Source organism: Sander lucioperca, chromosome 7, assembly GCF_008315115.2.
Source record: "Sander lucioperca isolate FBNREF2018 chromosome 7, SLUC_FBN_1.2, whole genome shotgun sequence".
Taxonomy (NCBI): domain Eukaryota; kingdom Metazoa; phylum Chordata; class Actinopteri; order Perciformes; family Percidae; genus Sander; species Sander lucioperca.
The window spans coordinates 33,515,313-33,539,385 of record NC_050179.1 but is presented as its reverse complement, the minus strand read 5'-3'; the positions used below and the strand labels follow the sequence as shown (position 1 = coordinate 33,539,385).

At 42.0% G+C, this 24,073-nt stretch overlaps 1 protein-coding gene and 1 long non-coding RNA gene across 3 annotated transcripts in view; one reads left to right on the top strand and one right to left on the bottom strand.

The window, feature by feature from the left end:
• Positions 1-10,708: 10,708 nt before the first annotated feature.
• The window catches only part of LOC116036273 (hyaluronidase-4), an 18,670-nt gene continuing 5,305 nt past the window's right edge, over positions 10,709-24,073 (top strand). Inside the window, exons 1-2 of one of the 2 annotated variants that reach the window (XM_031279760.2) lie at positions 10,709-10,962; positions 22,112-23,101. In XM_031279760.2, coding sequence (XP_031135620.1) covers positions 22,145-23,101 — 957 coding nt within the window. In that variant the 5' untranslated portion in view covers positions 10,709-10,962; positions 22,112-22,144. The remainder of the gene's footprint in view (positions 10,963-22,111; positions 23,102-24,073) is intronic. The other variant, XM_031279759.2, reaches the window with a different exon arrangement.
• LOC118495513 overlaps positions 16,735-24,073 on the bottom strand; it is a 24,073-nt gene continuing 16,734 nt past the window's right edge. The window contains exon 3 of the long non-coding RNA XR_004897959.1: positions 16,735-16,748. This is a non-coding gene — a long non-coding RNA (uncharacterized LOC118495513). The remainder of the gene's footprint in view (positions 16,749-24,073) is intronic.

Here is a 24,073-nt window from a genome sequence, read left to right as displayed (position 1 = left end):
GAGGGCTAGAGAGAACGATAAGACCTGATACTTATTTAGACGGCTTTTATCCTTTAGACCTCCAACAATTAATGTTAAGGGTCTCTTCAGCTAAGCCAACTACCTGTCTCTTAGACCCCATTCCAACGAAGCTACTTAAAGAAGCACTACCTGTGGTCAACACCACATTACTAGATACGATCAATATGTCCTTATTAACGGGTCACGTACCGCAGTCTTTTAAAGTAGCTGTGATAAAACCTATTCTGAAAAAACCCACCCTCGACCCTGAGGTCTTAGCCAACTATAGACCTATATCTAACCTCCCGTTTCTCTCCAAAATCCTTGAGAAGGTAGTCGCTAATCAATTGTGTGACTTTCTGCATAGAAATAGTCTATTTGAAGACTTTCAGTCAGGATTTAGAATGCATCATAGCACAGAGACGGCACTGGTGAAAATCACTAACGACCTTCTAACTGCTGCTGACAAAGGACTTGTCTCCGTACTTGTCTTATTAGATCTTAGTGCTGCATTCGACACTATTGACCATACCATCCTCTTACAGAGACTGGAACATTTAGTTGGCATTAAAGGAATCGCACTAAGCTGGTTTAAGTCCTATTTTTCTGAGCGATCCCAATTTGTTAATATTAACGATAAACCATCCAAATACGCTAAAGTTAGCCATGGCGTTCTTCAAGGCTCAGTGCTTGGACCAATTCTATTCTCTTTATATATGCTTCCTCTAGGCAATATTATTAGGAAACACTCAATTAACTTTCACTGTTACGCAGACGACACCCAATTATATCTGTCAATCAAGCCAGACGAAAGCGGTCAGTTAGCTAAACTTCAAGCGTGCATTAAAGATATAAAATCCTGGATGACCCACAATTTTCTGATGTTGAACTCAAACAAAACGGAAGTTATTGTGCTGGGACCCAAGCACCACCGAACTTCATTATCTAAATATATAGCTACCCTAGATGGTATTGCCCTGGCCTCCAGCACTACTGTCAGAAATCTAGGAGTCATTTTTGACCAGGATCTATCCTTTAACGCCCACTTAAAACAAACCTCAAGAACAGCCTTTTTCCATCTTCGTAACATTGCCAAAATCAGGAACATCCTGTCTCAAAACGATGCTGAAAAACTAGTCCATGCATTCGTAACTTCCCGGCTGGACTACTGTAATTCTTTACTATCAGGCTGCTCAAATAAGTCCCTCAAGACCCTCCAGCTGATCCAGAATGCTGCAGCACGTGTTCTGACAAGAACTAACAAAAGAGATCACATTTCTCCTGTATTAGCTTCTCTGCATTGGCTTCCTGTAAAATCCAGGATTGAATTTAAAATCCTTCTCCTGACCTACAAAGCACTAAATGGTCAAGCACCATCATACATAGAAGAGCTTTTAGTACCTTATTGTCCCACTAGAGCACTGCGCTCCCAGAACTCAGAGCTACTTGTGGTTCCTAGAGTCTCTAAAGTAGAATCGGAGCCAGAGCCTTCAGCTACCAGGCTCCTCTCCTGTGGAACCAGCTCCCAACTTGGGTTCGGGGGGCTGACACCGTCGCCACATTTAAGAATAAACTGAAAACCATCATCTTTGATAAAGCTTATAGTTAGGGAGTGAGGAGTTGCAGCATAGTAGAGTAGAGTAGAGGGAGGCAGGAAGTACAAGCCCGTTCCGGCAGGGGAGAGTACGAGCCCGGTCCAGGGCCCCTCTCTTTAGCCTGCCTCTCTTAGTTATGCTATTATAACTCTAGACTGCTGTGGGAAGCTCCTTCCAAGGACACAATGAGCCGCTCCCTCTTCTCTCTTTTCACTTGTCTCCTTTTGTGTGCATCTTAGTCCCAGAAATGCCTGTTACTAACCTAGCTCTGGGGAGTTTTCTCCCCGGAGTCCCTTTGCTTCTTCTTCACCCAGAACATCGCCTTGGAATTGGGTGGCACCTACACCGGGGTCCTGGGTGCAGCTGACGCTATGGACTTACTACACCCTGCTACGCTCTGCGTTTCCCCGCAGTGTCCGACTGCGTCCTGCCGCGTCCAACCGCGTCCACCCAGGCTGCTGTGCCACACTACACCCCGTAACGCCCTGCTGTGCCCTACTATGACATGAACTACTATGACTACCATTGTGATCACTGCTTCACTATCTTTATTATGACTATTATTGCCACCATTCACCACACCCCCAACCGGTGCCGTCAGACACCGCCTACCAAGAGTCTGGGTCTGTCTGAGGTTTCTTCCTAACAAAAAAAGGGAGTTTTTCCTTGCCACTGTCGCAATAGCTACTGCTAATGCTTGCTCTTGAGGCAACCACTGTAATAGTTGGGGCTTCGTAAAGTACAGAGTTTGGTCTAGACCTACTCTATCTGTAAAGTGTCTCGAGATATCTCTTGTTATGATTTGATACTATAAATAAAATTGAATTGAATTGAATTGAATATCAAAGTTACATCACAGAGGAGTCGATCTGAGGAGAAAGAAAGGATCCAACAACTGTTACAGTTATATATGTGAACTATACTATACATCGTGGTTTCAGGTTGCAGAGATAAACATTTTAATTTCTGTCAACGGCTAATGCTGAAATGCTGCGGAGACCACGGACTCCGGAGATGTCATACCTGAAAATGAGCATAATATGAGCACTTTAAGATGCGGGACAAAACGTCAAAAAGATCTGACTGAGTTTTAAACCAGGTTCATAAAACAAACAAATTTTATACTCAACAAAAGAAAATGTATAATGCGTATTGTAAGAAGAGAATCACTTCAGATGGAGAAGTCATCTTCTCCAGTAAAAACACCAACATGGCTGCTGTTTCAAGCAGCCTGGCGTCAGACTGTTGATTTTGAATCCAGTCGGCCTCTCAGATCCTGATCCTACATAAACACAACAACTCTGTGAAGCTCTTCGAGAGCCATAAAATGCAGTTAGGTCGGTGGGCGAAGATGGCATCAGAAACAATAATATGGCTGCTGGGGGAAAACTGGCAACCTGCAATAAAACCCATGCACAGCCCGGAGAAAGACATGTGATGTTTAAAATAAAAACCACAGGACTGTATGAGAAGTCACTCCTGCAGATCACTGTTTAGCATACTACGTTGCAGACTTCAGCTTCATTTTATGGAGGTGAAAGGTTAGAGACACATTCATTATGTCCATTTCCTTCTGTCTGATAGTCTGATAAAAAGATCAGAGAGGTATGATGATGTTGTTTCAAACAGGAAATGATGAATCTGCTTCACTATAAACTTTGTTACATAGGCTACTTCTTCAGAAGAGATATCACTTCCTTAAATCCGTATGTGAAGACGACCCAAAACGACTTTTCATAGTTGTATTTTGTTTCTGTCGACTTTGAATGTAGTGTATGTTACAATGCTAAAATTACTGTTTATTTACATGGAGTTTGGCTAGTCCACACAGCATTCGGGGATGGGAGGAAAACGTGCTCTGGTTTATTGGCATTTCTTTAAACCAATCACAATCGTCTTGGGCGGTGCTAAGCACCGGAGAAAAACCGCAGTGCCGCTACAAAATAGGCTCGGAAGGAACTTGTTTCGGTGGAACGTGTGCATTCAAAAGTAGTTTTAGTCGTGCAACAGAAAACTCAGATTGGACAGATAGTCTAGCTAGCTGTCTGGATTTACCCTGCAGAGATCTGAGGAGCAGTTAACCATAGTCCTCACAAATCCACCAGAGTTTAGAACACCAACACAAAGAAAGAGGAAGGTAACGGGCATCCGGCCAAAATTAGGGACATCTGATGGAATTTCTGGCGGCACCTGAACAATCCCAGAAATGAAACGTCGCCGATATAGTCTGGGTTATGGATAGTTGTTAGCTAAGGCTAGCTTAAGAGTTGTTTGTTGTAACTAAAGTGTAGAAGTTATTCTTCTGCTGGTGCTTTTGGCAGTGGAGGTGCATTACCACCTCCCTGTGGACTGGAATAGTTGACCCAGATTTGCATATAGCTCAGAAGAAACTTGAGAGGGCCCAAAAACATAAGAAATACAATTTTATAAATATAGAGGCTATGTATGGGTTAACACATGCAAAACTACATGTATGGTTGTTTAAAACTAAAGGAGATGGGAGTAAACAGGAACTAACAGTCAATTTGATGAAGGGATGATGGCCTTCATCTGCATCAGCCTCAGAAACCAGTATTCAGTTTCCGTCCTTTTAAGAATAAATTGAATTTCTGTCGACTGCCGTCCTGCAGGAGCAGGCGCCACGCACGTTTCACAGATGAAAATCTGCTCATTTTCTCCTGAAACCCTCCATACTGTACAGCATGTATCGAACGCAGACTGACCCTGAACCATCACATCCTCCCCGGGCAACACGATGCCTCATTACAGCTGAGGCCATTAAAACGAGCGGGAGGATCCGCGCGGTCTGAGCCCAGATATTTTCATAACACAGTCCATATGTTGGGAAGGAGGCTCTGATGGCGACGCGGAGGTTTCCGTGCAGGGGTGAGCGAGTGGGTGGGTGAGTGTGGGCTTTTATCTACGGAGGTGGTGGAAACGAATATGCAGTCAGCAGGATCACTATGCCAGGCCAAAGGAATCCAAATACACCCCCACTAACCACCACCACCACCCACTGTGGGAATGTGGTTTCCAACACACACACACACACACACACACACACACACACACACACACACACACACACACACACACACACACACACACACACACACACACACACAGGGGTAAAGGTATTATGAAATCAGTCTGTAGTAGAGTTTTCCTGTGTGCTTGTGTGTGTACTCTGTTAATATAAGCTGTTGTTCTTTAGAGTGAGGACATACAGTACATTAAAGGTTTTTTGGGGGGAGTTTTATCTGCAGTGGTGGAAGAAGTATTCAGATCCTTTACTTAAGTAAAATTACTAATACCACACTGTTAAAATACTCTGTTACAAGTAAAATTCCCGCAATGAAAATGTGATGTGATGAATGTGGTGGAGTAAAAAGTACAATATTTCTCTCTGAAATGTAGCGGAGTAGAAGTAGAAAGTGGCATGAAAAGAAAAGACTCAAGTAAAGTACAAGCACCACAAATTTGTACCTAAGAACAGTACTTGAGTAAAGGGTCTTATACACTAGACGCAGCCCAGCTGGCTCGTGCAAATGTGACGTCATGGGATTGCCGTGACTGTTTATACCCGCGCTGGTGCTCGAGACACTAGTTGCAGTCTTCTCCTGAACAGCGGTGGCGCTAATGAGCAAAGGCTACCGACGTTGCTCTTTCTACGGACTAGAAGAAGAAGAAAAGGGTAAACAACGGCAGCATTGCCGTCAATGCTTTGATTTGATTGGATGACCTACTTCGTCGGATCAAGCCTTTCATTCGCCATAAAAGAACTCATCTTAACCTAGTAAGTTTACCAGAGAGACTTGCAGTCACTCTGAGAGTCCTGGCATCCGGTTGTCTGATGTCGCAGCAGCACTAATAAAACCACACACATAGTGTCTATTTTTGTGGGGACCCGTCATTGACATAATGCATTTCCTAGCCCCTTACCCTAACCTTAACCATCACAACTAAATGCCTAACCTTAACCCTTACCCTCACCCTAACCATAACCTAATTATATCCCTAATCCTAAAACCAAGTCTTAACCCTCAAACAGCCTTTTAAAGTTGTGGGGTCTAGCATTTTGGCCCTACAAAGCTGTCCGGACCCGACAAGTATACTGTATTCCCGTTTTTTGGACCCCACGAATATAGTTAAACAAGAACACACACACACACACACACACACACACACACACACACACACACACACACACACACACACACACACACACACAATTCCTCCCTCCCAGCCCCATTCACCCACATACCATCCCACCCTTAAATTGACAAAAATAAATCATTAAAAACAGGAACCGAACTAAACCAAGCTGAGGAAACGCTGTCATAAGTGACATACAGTACATCCCATAGAAAATGAATATGGGTGAACTTTGATTCTCGACACACACGCTTTCAGCAGGTCCCCGGCGACAAATTTACAGCATTGTCAAGACAATTTCAGAATGCCAGAGCATTTTTGAGGGACAGAAAATGTTTTGAAAAGTGAGGACATTTTTCTTGAAAAGCAATAATTCTCTAATATCATTGGGCTTCAATTTGGGCATTGGGTCATTAAATATGAAGGTCTAAATGTTGTGATGTTTTAAAACCACAACCTAAATCATTGAATGCATAAAGAAAAAATAAAAAGTATCATATTTAGGAATCTGTAACCCCAGTGTTTGTTCAATTATAATCACTGTCTGATCGATAAGTTATTTTCACCTCTACCAATACTGGATTAAAGGTTGCATTAATCACAAATCAATTCATTACAAATCACATTATGACATGAATCAACGCAACAAATCAAACAGAATAGCTCCAGCTCCACGTATGCTGCGTCTTCTTGTTTTCTTCTTATTGCGTGCCTAATGGTTTTTTATTTACTTCCTCGTCATTTGTCTAATTTAACGGCTGAGAAAAGTTTACAGTTCCTGAACTCTTTGGCTCCTGTGGCTCTTCTGATGGAAAACAGCTTTTAGTCGTTCTGGAAAAGTTAGCTGAAGGCTAATTTCCCCTGGATTTAAAATATGCAAGTTCCCAAACTAAACACACAGCTCATTTTAAAGTATTGGAGAGAGTATTTGGGCTGTTGCTGCTGAGCACCTCCATCAAACAAAGATGACTTCACCAAACAATGTTCCTCCGATTTCTCTTCACTTCCGACAAACTCTCTCTCTCTCTCTCTCTCTCTCTCTCTCTCTCTCTCATGTTGCTCCTACGCAGAAATGCAGAGCATGTTATTACCACCCACAGTCCGTCACAACTGATGGAGCGTCCCATTGGCTGCAGACTCGACCTTTGCCTGGTCTGACAATGAAACACTGTGTGTGTCTGTGTGTGTGTGTGTGTGTGTGCTTTAAAAAGAATACAACTGAAAGGTAATTAGAGACAACTAGGTAACACTTTACTTGAGGGTATCTACATAAGAGTGACATGACACTGTCATGACGCATGAACCCTAACTCTAACTCTTATAATACACATAACTTGTTATGACAAAAACCGAATGACACTAAAAGAAGCGTTATGTCATAAACGTTTATGACTTGTTTATAATGTTTATGAGACGTTCATGACAGTGTCATGTCACTCTTATGTAGATACCTTCAAGTAAAGTGTAACCGACAATTGCAGCTGAGTTCAGAGAGAAGATCTGAGCAAGTCAATGATCATCCACACACACACACACGCACACACACACACACACACACACACACACACACACACACACACACACACACACACACACACACACACACACACACACACATACAACTGCATTCCATTGTGCAATTATGTACTGTATAATGGCAATAAAGCTGACCCTTGAAAAAAAGAAGAAGAAAAAAATAGAGATAATGCCTCAGAAACACATGTTTCCAGCTAACATCATCTCACACCGTGCTGTCTCATCTTATCTGACTGCCTAATGCAGACTGGCGGCCAGTCTTTGACCCTGGCTCTAAACATTTAAAAGCCTTATAAGACAACCTGACGAGCGCAGCCTCGTCCCGTTAGTTCCTCTGTATTTGAACAGAATCAAGACCCAGAGAAAACAGAAAGACCATAGTTTGTAAAAGTCATCACTCGAGAGAAAACAAACAGTTTCTATCCTTAGATCCTCACCACTAGAAGCTTCTTAGTGTGGAAATACGCTCTCTGATGTTCTAAGCTCATAATGAATAAACATAGATGATCTAAGATGTTAATATTTTAATTAAAAGTAACATACAGAGTCAGGTTTCTCCCATAATAGTATATTCTAACATGATCATGTATAATTAAACAATACAAACTATGTTGTATTTCTTCCCACAGATGGAAATCACTGTGAAAACTGTTTAGTTGGATGACATATTTACTGAAAAAAACACACAGTTAAAAAGGGGAAAATCCATGTGTATATTTAAGAGAGGGACTCGCAGGGATCGAGTTCGCTGCGACTTTTGTCTTCTGCTTGTAAATATGCGTGGCGAACCACTGGAATGTGAGCTCGGGCTGAGCCAAAGTGTTCGGTCCACATGTAATGTCAGTCAATCAGCACAGTAACACTCGGCTGCACCGACGAGTGAGAGTACAAATTAAGAAGTACGAGAAGAGATGAAGATACTCGTTAAAACTGCCGCACATTTATTTTGGCAGAGAAATGAATAGATGTATGTTTTTCATGTGACAGTTTGAGACCCTGATGATTTCCTGTTCTCTTTGCGTTCTAAGCAGGGGCGGCTCCAGGATGTTTTAAGTGGGGTGGCACCGGGAGGACATTTTATCAGAATACAGCATAGACAATCTGCTTGGAAATATAGAAAATATTGGATTGGATAGAACAACACAATGTAATTCTGCTAAATAAAACATATTCATTATTCATTTCCACTTGTTTCCATTTTAAAGTGGCCATATTATGCTCATTTTCAGGTTCATAATTGTATTTAGAGGTTGTACTAGAATAGGTTTACATGGTTTAATTTTCAAAAAACACCATATTGTTGTTGTTCTGCACATTGCTGCAGCTCCTCTTTTCACCCTGTGTGTTCAGGTCTCTGTTTTAGCTACAGAGTGAGGCATCGCGCTTCTATCCCATCTTTGTTGAGAGCCGCACATGCGCAGTAGCTAGGTAAGGATCACATCACCTAGCTGTTTGTTTATACAACTTCAGTAGTACAAGGCCGGATTAGCCTGGAGACTTCTTCTAAACGAGGGCGCACTTCCAACTTTGTGTGGAATACCTGCAGAACAGGGACATGTAAGTAGTTCTTTTGTAGATTATGGTGAACTAGTGTGTGTTGTAGCAGTGTTTTGCCATTCAGAACGAGCTAGCATGCTAGCGCTAGCATGCTACGGTTAGCCACCTCGTTTCGGCTAGTGACGTAAAAAGCCGTGCCGATTTTGCCGATTGGAGACTGAAGGCAGGACACATTCAGAAACCTGTATCTTACTCAAAACCACATGGCTCGAGCCGTGCCGAAAAGGCGTGCATGCTAGAAATAGGACCGACGCCTATTTTTCACGAATACATTTAATAAATGACATTCTGATGTTTGAAAGTCTCTGGGTTTTGACATAAATGCAGATATAAATGTAATTTAAAAATAATAATAAATAATTATCAATTTTCAAATATTGCACCTGTCAATACAGAACGGAATATTCTGTAGCCTATTTTGACATCAATACTGCCGACATTGTCTTTGCTGTTATCAAATCAGTATACATTCATGTTTAACATGAAGTATACTACTGCTTGAGCAGCAGCGCCACGTCAGACACGTTTCTGGTGTGCAAAGACATAGAAAACGCCACGCAACAGAAACGCCACGCTCACGCACGCCTTACTTGAGGTGTTTGCGGCTCTTTTACACAGAAATGGGTCATAATTCATTATTTATTTTAAATTAAACTACTGATATACAGGAAACGACTTAATGACTGTCACTGAGCGTATTGGCAGTTTCGTTTTGAGAGTTTCTGTTTTTACTTCTTGTTTCCTGTCAACTGCGTCCTCTGATAACAGCTGACAGTAGATTGGCGTTTTCACAGCGCTGTGCCGGCTCCTAAAACATACATTCTACGGCACATACGCGCCACGAACGGTACGCATACGTTACGCGTTCAATGTAGCCAAAGCTTTAGTCACTTTTTTTTTAAAACAATTCCAGTGCTGGTTCCATGGTATCAGAATTTTGGACAGTGGTCATGGAAACATTAATTGGTCATTTGACAAGGGCTGGTAGGATTGGCAGAACAGGCAGCCAAGTGACAGAACTCTGATCCAATGGAAATAACAATTGGCATATTGACAGCACTCTAGCCCAATGGATTGGAGGGGCACCGGGGTGGGGGGGGTGGGAATCAATTTTTCAGGGGGGCCAGTGTCACCCCGTGCCCCCCTTCTATCACCGCCCCAGATTCTTAGGTTTTTGAGTTTATGTGGTTTCACTTAATAAACTGCTCTTAGAAGGAGCAGACTGGCATGTTCATGAGATTCCCTGTTCCAATGTTCAGCAAAACTTACAGAGAAAGAATGGGTACAAAATTGCAAGCAGTGCTGCAAATGCACAAGAAATGCAGCATCTATTGTACATTTCAGGAAGACCTCCCTGGATCGCACGCCCTCCCTGCTTGTTCAGACGTCTCAGCTCCAGTTTTAGTAACTTCCAAATCCCAAAAAATGACATCCTAAATTGAGCAAAAAAAAACCTTTAATGTTGACCATAAAAGCTATAAAGTTACATCTACACAGAATACAGTCACCCTTCGTATTTCAAATGCATACATAAATATATAAAGTACAAGTACCTCAAAATTGTACCTAAGTACAAAACTTGAGTAAATGTACTGACACACAGACATATACACACACATTTGTGCACGGAAAATTGTTGTTGACTGTGTTTCTGTCTGTCTTCCTGATGAGATGAGCCTTTTCTTCCAGAGAGGATCAGACCTCAGAGGAGCTCAGAAAACTCAGAGGGATTTAAAATCTCTCTCTCTCTCTCTCTCACTCTCTCTCTCTCTCTCTCTCTCTCTCTCTCTCTCTCTCTCTCTCTCTCTCTCTCTTTACAGTGCGTCTCTACGTCTCTCTCGCCCCCCTCCCCCCTTCCCTCTCTGCTCTCTAATCTCTGTGTTGTGGTGCTGACGCTTTCTCCTCCCTCTCCTCTCCGGGCTGTATATAAGTGTGGATGGCTGTCTTGTGTTTTCAGACTCACAGAGGGGAATGACCAAAGGCCTGTCGGACGTACGGCGCAGAGGGCCACCATGACCCCTGCGGTGACCCCGAAGAACAGACCCCCACCTTCCCCTGGACTGCTGATTATCAGGTTGTGTGCAGCATCTACAGGTGAGCTGCTAAACTCAAGTACCAGGTAACTAACTCTCATTTCTATAAAGTTAGAAAAGAATCAAGTTTGCAGCTTTTGTTTTGCCGCAGAGGACGATAAAGTGTATTTTTAAAATCCTGAGGGAGGCGGGAACCCTATGTGCTACAGCATGGCTTGAGCGTCTGTTCTGGGTGATGCAGGAAGGGGACGGAGGAGGGGGAGAACGCCCTGCCATGCCAGGAATGTTGGCTCACCCTTAACAATACCCTTGCAGTGGAGAACATTTCTGTAATGTAAAAATCGGGACGCACAGCAGCACATTTTTCAGTCATAATGGAGACATTAAAAGGTCCCATTTAGGTGGAGTTTCCGTCATTTAGCAGACACTCTGACTCATAAAGACTTACAGTAAAGAGAAGAGCCGACAACATGGGAGGGCACGGTTTTCGAGGAATGTCAGTGAGAGCAGCTGGATGAAAGTTCATCACAGGCAGCTATAAAAAGTTCTTTTCTGTTTAAGGGAGCATGTTGTTTTTCAGTACGCCCTCCACAGAGAGATGGAGTGTTAACGTGTCTGGGGTTAAAGATCAAAAGCCGAAAGCAGGGAGAGTCTTGATTCAGGATATATTAAGAATTAGAGCACTAAGCGCTGCAGTGAAATGAGACGTGCAAAGATGAGTTAATGCGAGGGAAGCTCTGCCCTCAGGTGATTCAGTGAGGAATTCAGCTGAAGAACTTCTTCCACTAATACGTAAAAAGACAAACAAAACAAAGGGACATTTTGTGAATGATATTGCAAATAAGAACTAATGATATTGGTATCAGCCTCAAAAATCCCATATCGCTCTAGCTCTAATTCACGTTGTACGTGTGTATAAAAGCATGTGCCAGTGAACTTTATCTTAAGGGTTAGGATTTAGTTTTCTTAGATGAAAATCTTCAAAAGAAAATACAAACATGCTTGAATATTCTCACTTAAAAGCTTCACTGAACCTCACAATATATACAGTATACTGTATATATTATAACCCTACTTTTTACTAGACTATACTACATCATATTGTGTTAATATGTTAAACTGTCTTACTACATAAATGCTATATTATATTTCTAATATGTTGGTATATTAATAGAGACAACACTATGGGCCCTATTTTAACGATCTAAGCGCACAGCATGAAGCGCATGGCGCAGGTGCGTTTAGGGCGTGTCCAAATCCAATTTTGCTAGTTTGACGGTGGAAAAAAGGGTCCGTGCGCCGGGCGCATGGTTCAAAAGGGTTGTACTTAGTGTCTTCATTAATCAGAGGTGTGTTTTGGGCGTAACATGCAATAAATCAATCAGAGGGTCATCTCCCATTCCCTTTAAAAGCCAGGCGCGTTTGGACCTTGGCGCATTGCTATTATGATGGAGGATTTGCACCATAATATTTTTATTAGGGCTGTCAAACGATACATTTTTTTTTAATCGCGATTAATCGCTGAATTTCTATAGTTAATCGAGATTAATTGCATATTTTATCACATGATTAAAATTCTATTATTTTGCATTTCAGAACAGTTTTTAAGTACATATTAACAATCAAAAGCAATTCTTACCAGTGTATCTTAATTGGGAATCAAATGAATGCAAAGAAAGTTACTTTATGAACTTGATTTTAAGATTTGTAATTATTTATTTACTGTAAACAAAAGAAAAATGTGTGAATCTGTAATTATTGCACAATTCCTCCAAGTACCTAACTAAAAAACTAAAAATCCCTATCCTTACTAGAGTCAATATAGTGTTTAGTAACTCCTAAATAATTTTGATTACTTAATGACGTCCAGTGATCACCGGTTAATGAGACAGCGTTTGCAGCACCTTGCAGCAGTTCCAGTTGGGCTGCTTTCTCCGTGTCGTACAGGCTGTGTATCCGTGAAAACTACTGTCCCCCTCGACGGCAATGAGACAGGTCAGAACATGCCAACCGTAGTACGTCTTTAAGACCCGAGTCCTCTACGATGCTGACAGGTCTGCAGTTAGTTGCCACCCGTTTCGCAAGAGCTGTAGTAATTTTTGGGGATTTGGTTTCATCCACAGTTCGGCAAGTAGTAGCACTCTCCAGTCACGTTAACTGTACTATGCTTAGCTCGTAGGTGGTAGCTCAAGCTTGACGTGCTTCGGTGATATTTTAATTCGGCTTTACACAATGTGCATATGGCTTTCGACTTGTCTACGAGCCGTCCGGGAGTTTTGGAAAATTAAAAGCGCCATTCAGGATTTCATTGCTGCTGTCTTTCTCCATCATGCTGCAGCCTGCAGCAGCAGGATGTGTTACGAGGAAGTGGCAGCTTGATGATAAGTAACGGTGCTGCAAAGGGTCAAAATAGTAGCCTGTTAGGCATGACGTAAAGCCGAGTGAAGTGTAAAATAAATTAATAAATGCCGGCATGCGATTAATGCGATTAAAAAAAATGAATCGCATTGCGTCGGCCCTTAATTGCATCGTGATTAACAAGTTAACGCTGACAGCCCTAATTTTTATTTGTAATCTTTTGCATGTTTGTGCGCTGCTGCGCTTCCCTGTGTGTGTGTAACAAGCATAGTGTGTGCGTGCTGTGCACGAGCATAGGCACATTTTACTAATTCGCTGTTAAAATAACAATGAAATGATTCGCTATTGACTTTAGACCAGGTTTTTGTTGGTCAATGGGGCGATCACTTCCCACTGGCTCAAGATAGCAATACGCCAAGAACTCACCTGAACACACCTCCCTGTAAGACCAGCACGCCCATGGGCGCAAAGATGGGCATTTGTTATTTAAAAGACGTGGGCTCTGGACGGGAAATTGACAACTTAAACTAGCACAAAATTGACCACTGCGTCGGTCTTAAACTAGCAAAGACACTTGCGTCTGGCTTTGCGCTACACTGCACCAGGTGCAAGATAGGGCCCTAAGTGTCATTACTTAATCACATTATACCATTAATTATCCACGCCTCTGTCACTTTACCTCGTAACTTTGTCTTTAATTGCTCTTGCATAGTTTCTATTTTTTACCTCAATTCTTATTCTAGCTGTACAAACCTTTTCTTATCTTTTTTTTACTTCCCTATTTACCTGTTCTGTTGTCTTTGAGCTGCTGCAACACCTGAGTTGAAAAATAAATGATTTCCCCATTTGCTGGGGGGAATTTACAAAAGGTCTTCACAACATTCACATCAGTTTATGCTGATAAAACATCTTTCTCCACCTTCCTCTTTGATAGACGGTTTGCACTGACGACCCTTTGTCAGTGAACAGGGAACCAACAGGAAGTTGCTATGAATGAGTAGAGCTCTGATATTGAGGCAACAACAAAAGGATATCTTGGAAAAAGTCAAGATCCGAGATCCATGATAGTCGATCAAGAGGCTCGTCATGTAGTTTCCCCTTGAAAAATGTCAAGATTTTTCAGATTTCAATATTTCCATTTCCATTAGTTTAGTTTTCTCTCTCTTCCTCTGAGGTCATCCATCTGTTTTCTCCATCTGAAAAATCCTCCCCAAACCCCAAAACCCAAACTGACCAATTGGCATCGTCCTGGCCTGGTTTCCGGAGCCTCGGTGCTCACCGGGTGCTGTGATTAGTGCTTGGCTCTGCTGGAGTGGAAAGATTTCATCCTTGGTGGTTCCCGTCCTCCAGCTTTTGTTTTCAGGCTCTCGTGCGATGAACATGAATCACGACCACATTCAGTCACCAGGAATATTTGTTGAAATGCTTCTCTTTGCTCTGGTAACATGGTTAAACTAAATCTGTGTGTGTGTGATTCACGGAAAGTCCTAATGCAGGGTTGTGTTACTGAGTATTTTAAGAGGTGATGGAGGAGACAAGCTACAGTCCAGTAGCATCAGAGGGCTCCTCTGTGTGTTGAGACCCCCCTCGGTCTGATAAAGCACTTGAATAAATCAGTTGCAAAAACTCTTTAACCCACAGTTAGTCTCGCATTGCCAGACCTTCCTCCACAGCGCTGCGTAGGAGGGTCTGGCTAGTCCACACAGCATTCAGGGATAGGTGAAAAACATGCTCTGGTTTAGTGGTATTTCTTTAAACCAATCACAATCCGCCTTGGGCGGCGCCAAGCCATGGTAAAGTAGCCTCGGCAAGGAACTTGTTTTGGTGGAACGTGTATGTTCAAAAGTTGTTTTATTCGTGCAACAGAAAACTCAGATTGGACAGATAGTCTAGCTAGCTGTCTGGATTTACTCGGCAGAGATCTGAGGAGCAGTTAACCATAGTCCTCAGAAATCCTCCGGAGTTTAGAACGCCAACACAAAGTAACGGACATCCGGCCGAAAAGAAGGACATACAGCAGAATTTCCGGCGGCAACGGAGTAATCCTGGAAGTGGAAGGTCGTGGATACAGACTAATACACAGTCAATAGCAGGCGCGATATTAGCCCTAACCTAATCCCGGCACCCCTAAAAAATAATTGCTTAAAAAAAAAAAGTCTGTGTTAATCTATTGTAATGGCATCGTGAAAATAAACCCAGAATCTAATGTCTAGATCAGAGGTCACCAACCTTTTTGAAACTGAGAGCTACTTCATGGGTACTGAGTCACACGAAGGGCTACCAGTTTGATACGCTCTTCTGAAATAACAAATTTGCTCCGTTTGCCTTTAGTTATGATTATTAATGATTAATGATAGTCATCTATGTGAAGACACTGATCACGTTAATGATTTCTCATTATCAATAATTATCAACAATGACTTAACAAGGTGGGAAACAGATAATATCAATATTCAATTTTCATTTTTAGAACAGGCCTGAGGGCTACTCATGTGGTCCTTGGGGGCTACCTGGTGCCCGCGGGCACCGTGTTGGTGACCCCTGGTCTAGATAGTGCTTTTTAGCCATTAGTCAAAATCGCATACATTTTCAAAAAGTTATTGATACTACTATTTTGGAAATATCTGCTTTTCCATAGATAGATATCCAATTTCATTTGTAATACCACCTCACCTTTGATTGATAAAATAAAAATAAAAACTTACAACCAATACGACAAGTTGCTGAGCAGTTTCCAAATCTTAAAGGATGAGTTCCCATCTTTTAGGAAACCATTCCAATGAATCTCTTTAGAGATCAACTTGTAGAGACTTGTACAACATGGATGTATCGGCATGTATTTCCCCCCGCAGATTCAGGTCTACAGGTTTGTTAGATAAGCAGCATGAAATGTCCAAAGCTTTCATGGTGTCTAAAGCGTCCTAGCAGCCAGAATCAGACTGAGAGTAAAAATGTGACTTGGTGACGTCCGTCAGTGTTGGAACATATTTACGTGACAGATGGTGTATGTGAGGGAATCTGTTATTTTGGCTCCCGCCATGATCGGCCCTCCATCAGGGGGTTCGGCTCGATTCCCAAACATCAAACCGAGGACGTGCTTCTTCCTCTCCTGGCATCTCTGAATGTACTTGACTTTCCATCCTTTTAGAAACGCCTCCATCAAACTGCCAGCTTCATTTACTCCTGAGTTCAAAATGCTTTATTTGGGCATGAAATGCACTCGTGTTCCAGGAGTAAATGGTGTAAAATTAGCTGCTTTGAAGTAGTTGTGGTCGTGCACACTGCGCCCCACATCAAAGATAAGAAAACTGGCTTCAGTCCTCACGGGAACATATGATAAAAGATCATGAAGTGATCTGTTATCGACTGTGCAGGGTTACAGAGAACTGCAAGGTGTTGTACAAACATCGACTTTGGCCTTTGCCCCGGCATCCTCATCTGGTTCAGGGAACCGTCTACACTTCAGACACTGGCAACTGTGCCTCAAGTTCACCCCAATTTTCCAACAGAGACACTGAAAATTAGACGGTTTCTCTCTTTCTTGTTTTTGTTAAATGATTGCAGCCATTCCACAAGAACCACAGACATCAACAAACTCTTATCTTAATCGATGCCAGACCAGCCCGCGGCTCCAAGCTCCTCCGGATAAATAATTCACTTTGACACAAAGCCAAACATTATCCGATGCGTTTAACCTGAGGCTGCGCCCTCCCTCTTTTATCGCAATAACAACTATTGACTGTAGCACACAAAGACTAAATTCAATTTAGCCTCCAGGTGGACCCAGACTGTGGTCGCATGGCAGTTTTGATCATTTATTTTGAATCCCCACCAGAAAACTGTCCTCACCTGAAAAACGATGGTATTGGCCGTTTGTTCAAGTACGTTATGCACCTAATTTTTCACCCTCGTGTTGTCTTCCAATTGACCATAAACTTGTTGTCCATCTGGTTCAAAATTGAAAAAAAACAACCTTTTTTGGCGCTTTTTAAAAATTTAAAAACTCTTTTAAATTCATGGTCAATAAACCTAATTTATATGACATTATACCAAAATTTCATTTCAATGAGTTACAATCAGAGTATAATAGGGAATAAATTGGGCAATTTAGTGAAAAAAAACCCATCTATCTATTAATTGCAGGAACGTCTGTCTGTCTGTGTGTGTGTGTTATGTGCATATCTCTCGAACCGCCAAGTTTGACGTTGTTTGGATTAGAAATGCAAAAGATATCGTTAAATATATATTGGTAAAAGAAGCACACATTGGCTTTTGCCGCTCTAGCCGCTGGCCACTCCCTCTCTCACCCTGAGGACCAGAGACAGAGAGCAGCGGAGCTTTGGCAGCTAAAATGTGAAATACACCTCAGACCCACAAAAATGTGCAAAGTAGCACTACTTTGGACTGTCTTTGACTTTGAATAAACAAATGACAATTCCCGAATTTAAGGACGTTTCAGAATCCCACACATGCAAAGCACAACCACAGACGTGTGGCAACCTGCACATCACACACAGACGCCACATGCAGAATGCTTTACAACAGCGGAGGGTGGGGGGTGTTACAGCCTTTGACTCTTTTCCTGCATTTATATCTATTAAGTTGCTGTGAGCTGGCAGAACATAACGTAATCTCTGAAATTATTCCTTCACAGCGCCGTGCAATGTGAGAACATCTCAGAGTTGAACCGGGCAGACACAGCAGTTTTCATCAATTAGGATTTGGATTAATTAAGTCTACTGCTAACTTACAACACTAATAACATTACCGTCGCCAAAATACCCCCACAAATCAAATCCCCTACTTCACCGTTAACCGTCAAGCTACTAAACCTGTATGGAAATTAGCACCTCTGCTGAAGTGTTAAATTCGTTAACGGTCATACGACACAAGACAACTCTCTCTCTCTCTCTCTCTCTCTCTCTCTCTCTCTCTCTCTCTCTCTCTCTCGTTGATGAACGCAGATATGTGCTGATTAGCTCTCATAACGGGCCAGGTGGGTAGCGCACTGCCATGAGTCCATGACGCTAATATCTGATTACTCCACATTGTCATTGTGATATTTTGTGATTACATTCTGAATCTGTCCCATTCTCTGTCAGGTAAATACAGTAGTAGGTAGACCTACAATGTCTTCCTCTGATGTAGACATAGCCTACACTGTAAGTCAGTAGTAGGCTATAGGCTACAGTGGAGTAAGTGGTTTGGGGTCCTTCTGTAAGTAATTTTGGGGTACAATTTGGTTTTGAAGAATTCTACAAGCAGCAATACCACAGGCCAAGCAATCGCCCGTTCCAAACAGGCACATTTTCAACGGGCTCTGTACTAGTATTTCTGAAATATAAAAAACTTGGAAAATGGGTCAAATTTGAGTGTTAATTAAAGTGTTAATATATGAACTGATCAAAACTGAAGCATACATGTTCTGCAAACAAACATCTGGGAGATGGTCGACTGAAAAATGCAGCTGAAACGTATCTAGTGTAGACAGTCGACAGTAAAAGATGAAATCTCTACAGAGATGCAGAAACCCATGTCTACTTCCCAGTGTTGCATATCGAGAAGGGAACTTCTCTGTAAAGTGATCCATGATGGTATCCACAGAGCCAGTGAAGCATCATAGTAGAGATCTGTCACACCTTGATGTTGCCCAACCAGGATCAGCTGTGAGTAGAGTTTATGCTCAAACAGAAAGCCTACAAAGAGAATAATCAGAAACATTCCTCTCATCAAATCAAGCCTGCTCTGGAATACATTCAGTGTTACACTGTAGTAGTCGGCTTTGAAAAATGATCTGCTTTCACAAAGAGCAGAAATATTTCCAAACCTACAGGGGAAAACTGGCAGGAGCACAAAGAAAGGAAAAGTCTTTGATTCCAAACCAACATAACTCAGATAGGAAAAAAAAAAAAACTTCCATAAACTTTATAGAACTTTTCATACTAACGGACGTGAAACAATGCCTTTTTGAAAAATAGATGTAGGATTTTCATCTTCTACTACTCTCATGCAGAAGTACAGATCAGACTGCTAGCGTCAGAATGAACTGATGAGATTGTATTTTCAACACTGGGAAGTGTAAAAAACACAATATGACAGTTGAAGTTGTGATGACACTGTTACTAGGCCACAACAAAACAGCCTTGTTACCTTTCAAAAAGGGGTTACATGTTTATTGTACACTTTGTTTAGTGACAGTATTCTCCATGCTAACATGTTAGCTTATACCTTGTAAAGTGAGAGATGAAGTTAAAACACTTGAACTAACTTTAATGCCACATGCTAACGCTTTAGCACACACAATATTAAGAGAAAGTAGGCCCTCAAGCTTTAACATACATTTTCTTCAGCTGGTTGTATGCTAATACTTTAGCATAAACATTCTTAGATAATACTAGCTCTAAAGCATTAGCATACAAATAGTTAAATAAGAGATTACGAAAAAGATAATTTGCAGATTAATCAATGACGAAAAAATAATTAGTTAGTTAGTTAGTAGGTAAGTTAGATAGTTAATAGGTAAGTAAATAAGTAAGTAAGTAAGTTCAAGGTAAGTAGTAATATTTAAAGTTATATTTAAAATTATATTTAAAGTAAAAAGTCAAACTTACTTACTAGATATTATTCAGTTAAGAACTATTAGTTAGTTAGTTAGTTAGTAAGTAAGAAAATAAGTTAGTAAGTAAGTTAGTTCAAGGTAGTAAGTAGGTAAATAAGTAAGTAAATAAATAAGTTAGGAAGTAAGTAAATAAGTAATTTAGTTAGTTAGTTAGTTAGTTAGTAAGTAAGTAAGTAAGTAAGTAAGTAATTTAGTTAGTTAGTTAGTTAGTTAGTTAGTAAGTAAGTAAGTAAGTTCAAGGTAATAGTAAGAAACCTTTACAATCAAAGTAAAGTTATCAAAGTCCAAATAATGTCCAGAATAAATTTGATTGTCACCTCTGTTCTGCCATTGATGAAAAGTCCACCAGTGAGGAGTAAACATGACACAGAAAGAAATCAGACGTCTGATTCGTCTGTCTGTGCGCTCTCTGACTGGATGTTTGGTTCAACTATCTGTATATGGGACGCAGAGACACAGAAAACGCTTAACCTCACTGAGACATTTGGCAGGGAAGCCTTTCATTATGGTCTGAGGCTTCAGCTCTGGTCAGAGGAGGACTAGATGTGGACAGGAAAGCAGCGGTTTGTTCAGCTGAAGTCCTCGTTTCAATCCCTGGGTGTCAACTGACTTCCTCTCTGTGACCTCTGACCCTTGGGTGCCATGGAAATGAGCCAGGAACTATTTATGTCTCGATGGTTTAGGACATGGAATTGAAACATTTAAATCCACATAAGAGACGGAATCACAATTAGAACAAAAGTTTAAGTTATTGCTAACGATTGAAGTTGAAGTGGAAAGAGTGCTCATTAAAAATATGAGGAATTATGGGGAGCAAAAAGATCAACAGTTAAAATTCCAAAGGTAGAAAGCAGAAGGATTTGAAGTAGAGTGAGACCTCTTCCTGCAGCTCTCCCTCTTCCCTCGCTTTCGCACGTGCAATGCATGCGCAGAACAGCCAATAGGAACGCTCTCTCTCTCTCTCTCTCTGAAATTACCTGTGATTGGCCAAAGTCTCACGTCATGGGCTACATTTTCTAAAGCCTGAAAAACAGAGCCAAGAGGTGCTGCAGAAGTCGAGTTTTCTCTCAGACTACTTGAATTACAATGTTCTGAAAGATTATTATGGAATTTTTGTCCAACTTCGCCAAAAATAAATTGTTTATCACAGCTTTAAAATGAATGAGATATTAACTAATGTGTCCAGCAATTGGTTTATAAACTATCCTCAATCTGGTGCTTGACCAGCAAGAAAACTTTTGCTTTTTCCTCCCCAACATTCTTAAATAATAAACCTTGTTTTCTCTCAGACCACTTGAATTACAATATCCTGAAAGATTATTACGGAGTTTCGCCCAACAACGTCAAAAACAAATTGCCTACCACAGCCTTCATTTTATGGAATTCTAGCCATTAATTTACACTAATGTACTATTTAATTAAAAATTTGATGGCAGTCGTTTGGGGCTGCATCTATCCATCTATCTATCTATCTATCTATCTATCTATCTATCTATCTATCTATCTATCTATCTATCATATTGTATCCTATTGTATACCAATACATTCTCTGAAAACTATTCTTTCACCAAGGAATTTTAAATAATATGTCAACAGCTGAAAAATAAATGAGGATTTAATTTACGCAAAATGTCAGCGTGCCGACTACATCCCAGTTGTTTTAACAGACTTGAACATGGAAAAAAACAATTGGCTCATAAAATCACATGTAAAAGCAAATGCAAAAGCTTTCATGATCCCCTATTGTGCTTTAACTCTTACAGTAAAACAGACGTTCATTTACAAGACAGAAGCTGTGGATGACCAGTTTGGGGTGAATTCAGAGGAACTGTTGAGCTCATCCAGTTGTGACTTCCATAAACTCATCGAACAATATAAAAACAGTCAGAAGGTCAATTGAAGTTGAAGAGACTTCTGCATATGGGCTATGAACACTTCACACTGTAATTAAAAAAAACTTTGGGTTTTGTGCATCTGCTTTTTATTCTGTCAGCTTTGTGAAATTCTGCAGGCGACGTGTCTAAACCCAGAGGTCGGAAAATCGTGGAACAAATGTTGCCCATAGTATAACAGATTACAGACCTTGAGAGAAAGAAGCCACAGAATCAAGACAATAAAATAAAACAATTTATATAACAGCTGTGGTCATGAATATCATGGGAGCTAAAACTGTCTATGCTAAAAAAAGTTGGGAAAAAAAGTATAATATATTCAATATTTCTGTTTTTTTCTCTGCCTTTCCCCCTATCCCTCCTCAGGATGATTGACAGCTGCTCCTCCTGAACCCCAGGATGCCTGTGGTGCCAGTGGGCGGGACATCCTCTTCCCACCACGTCGTACCTGTCGCCCTCACCTGCTCCTGGCTGCTCCTGCTCTTCCACGCCGCCTTCGGTCAGAAACCCGCCAAGCTGCCTCTGATTGGCCGGAAGCCCTTCATCGCCGCCTGGAACGCCCCGCTGGACATGTGCACCATTAAGTACAACATCACCACCAACGCCGACCGCCTCTTCCACATACACGGGAGCCCGCGTGCTGATTGGACGGGCCAGAACGTCACCATCTTCTACGCCAACCGGCTGGGTTACTACCCCCACTACACACCGCAGGGCGCTGCTGTGCACGGCGGCCTGCCGCAGAACTGCAGCCTGGACCACCACCTGTTTAAAGCCTATCAGGACATCAACCACTTCATCCCCTCAGAGGACTTCCGCGGCCTGGCCGTCATTGACTGGGAGTTCTGGCGGCCTCAGTGGAGCCGTAACTGGCACAAGAAGGACATCTACCGGCGCAAGTCGAGGGAGCTGACCGCCAAGGCGTACGTCAACGTGACGGCGGCACAGGTGGAGGAGCTGGCACGGCGGCGGTTTGAGAAGAGCGCCAAGGCGTTCATGCAAAGAACTATCCAGTTGGGGACGCGCCTTCGCCCCAACGGCCTCTGGGGTTTCTACCTCTACCCCGACTGCCACAACTACAACCTGCATGAGCAGAACTACACGGGCTTCTGCCCCCTGCTGGAGAGGCTGAGGAATGATGAGCTGCTGTGGCTGTGGAACAGCAGCACGGCGCTCTTCCCGTCTGTGGCGATCCGGAAAAGTCACACCAACAGCATCAGCAACCTGCACTTCTCCCAGCACAGGATCCGAGAGTCGTTCCGCGTCGCCTCGCTGACCTCGAAGGAGTACGACCTCCCCACCTATGTGTACCTGAGGCTGGGCTACCGAGACGAGGCCCTGGCCTTCCTCACCATGGTAAGACAACAGTGTACTTGTTTAACTTCTCAGTACTTAGCACATAATTTAAATACACATCTCTGATTGGCCAGTTACTTCCTTCCGTAGCCACTGTCATTTCCCGAGCAACAGTAGGGCTGTCAAAATGAAGGCGATAATAACAAGTAAACGCAAAATCCTTTGATTTTAATCGTGAGTTAACTGGATAATAATGTGATTAATAGGGATGAACATTTTTTTAATTGATTAACAGCCCTAGTTAACATGCATTGTTTTAAAGTCTTGTAGCTTGTTTGTTACATTATGTTTAATGTGAAATGGGTAACCTGTCCCCCCCACACATTCATCTAAAGTAGGCCTACCTCTACCTGTCATATTGTTTATTTTGTCGGCACATAGACAAAAAGGAATACAATAAATGTGTTTTTAATTAAAAGAACGACCTCAATTCTGAGTAGAATAGAAAAATCATGGATTCTCATTTTCTCAAACAGTGCAACATGTCAGGTTAGTTAGTACTCACAAGTTCATTGGATCTGCATGAAGAACGGAGAGCTGAAGACTGGGTGAGGAATGGTGGGGAGAGGCTGTGAGTGGATGTCCAGCAGACAACTGCTACAGTCCAACATGGCGCCCTGTCAGGTGGCAACAGTTCAGGGCGGGAAACATCGACTCCTCACAGGGTCCTCTGAGAGTTTCCTGGTCCTCTCCGTATATTGAGTACAACATATTTTGTTTCCTGAGTCACTTAAATCAACAGAAAGCTCACATTTCAGCTCACATTGAGTTAGTTTTAGCTTGAGCTCTTCCTTTATCCTCCAAAACCCGCTCCTCTATCTTTACACTGGCAGGTGAGGAAAGTTTGTGACAGCCAACACAATAAGAGAGTTGGACTCCACCTCAAAATTGTAATTTAGTAGGCTACAGAAATTGTGTAAATGTACTTTCCACTGCTGTTACCCACCTTTTTGTTTCTACTGTAGATTAGCG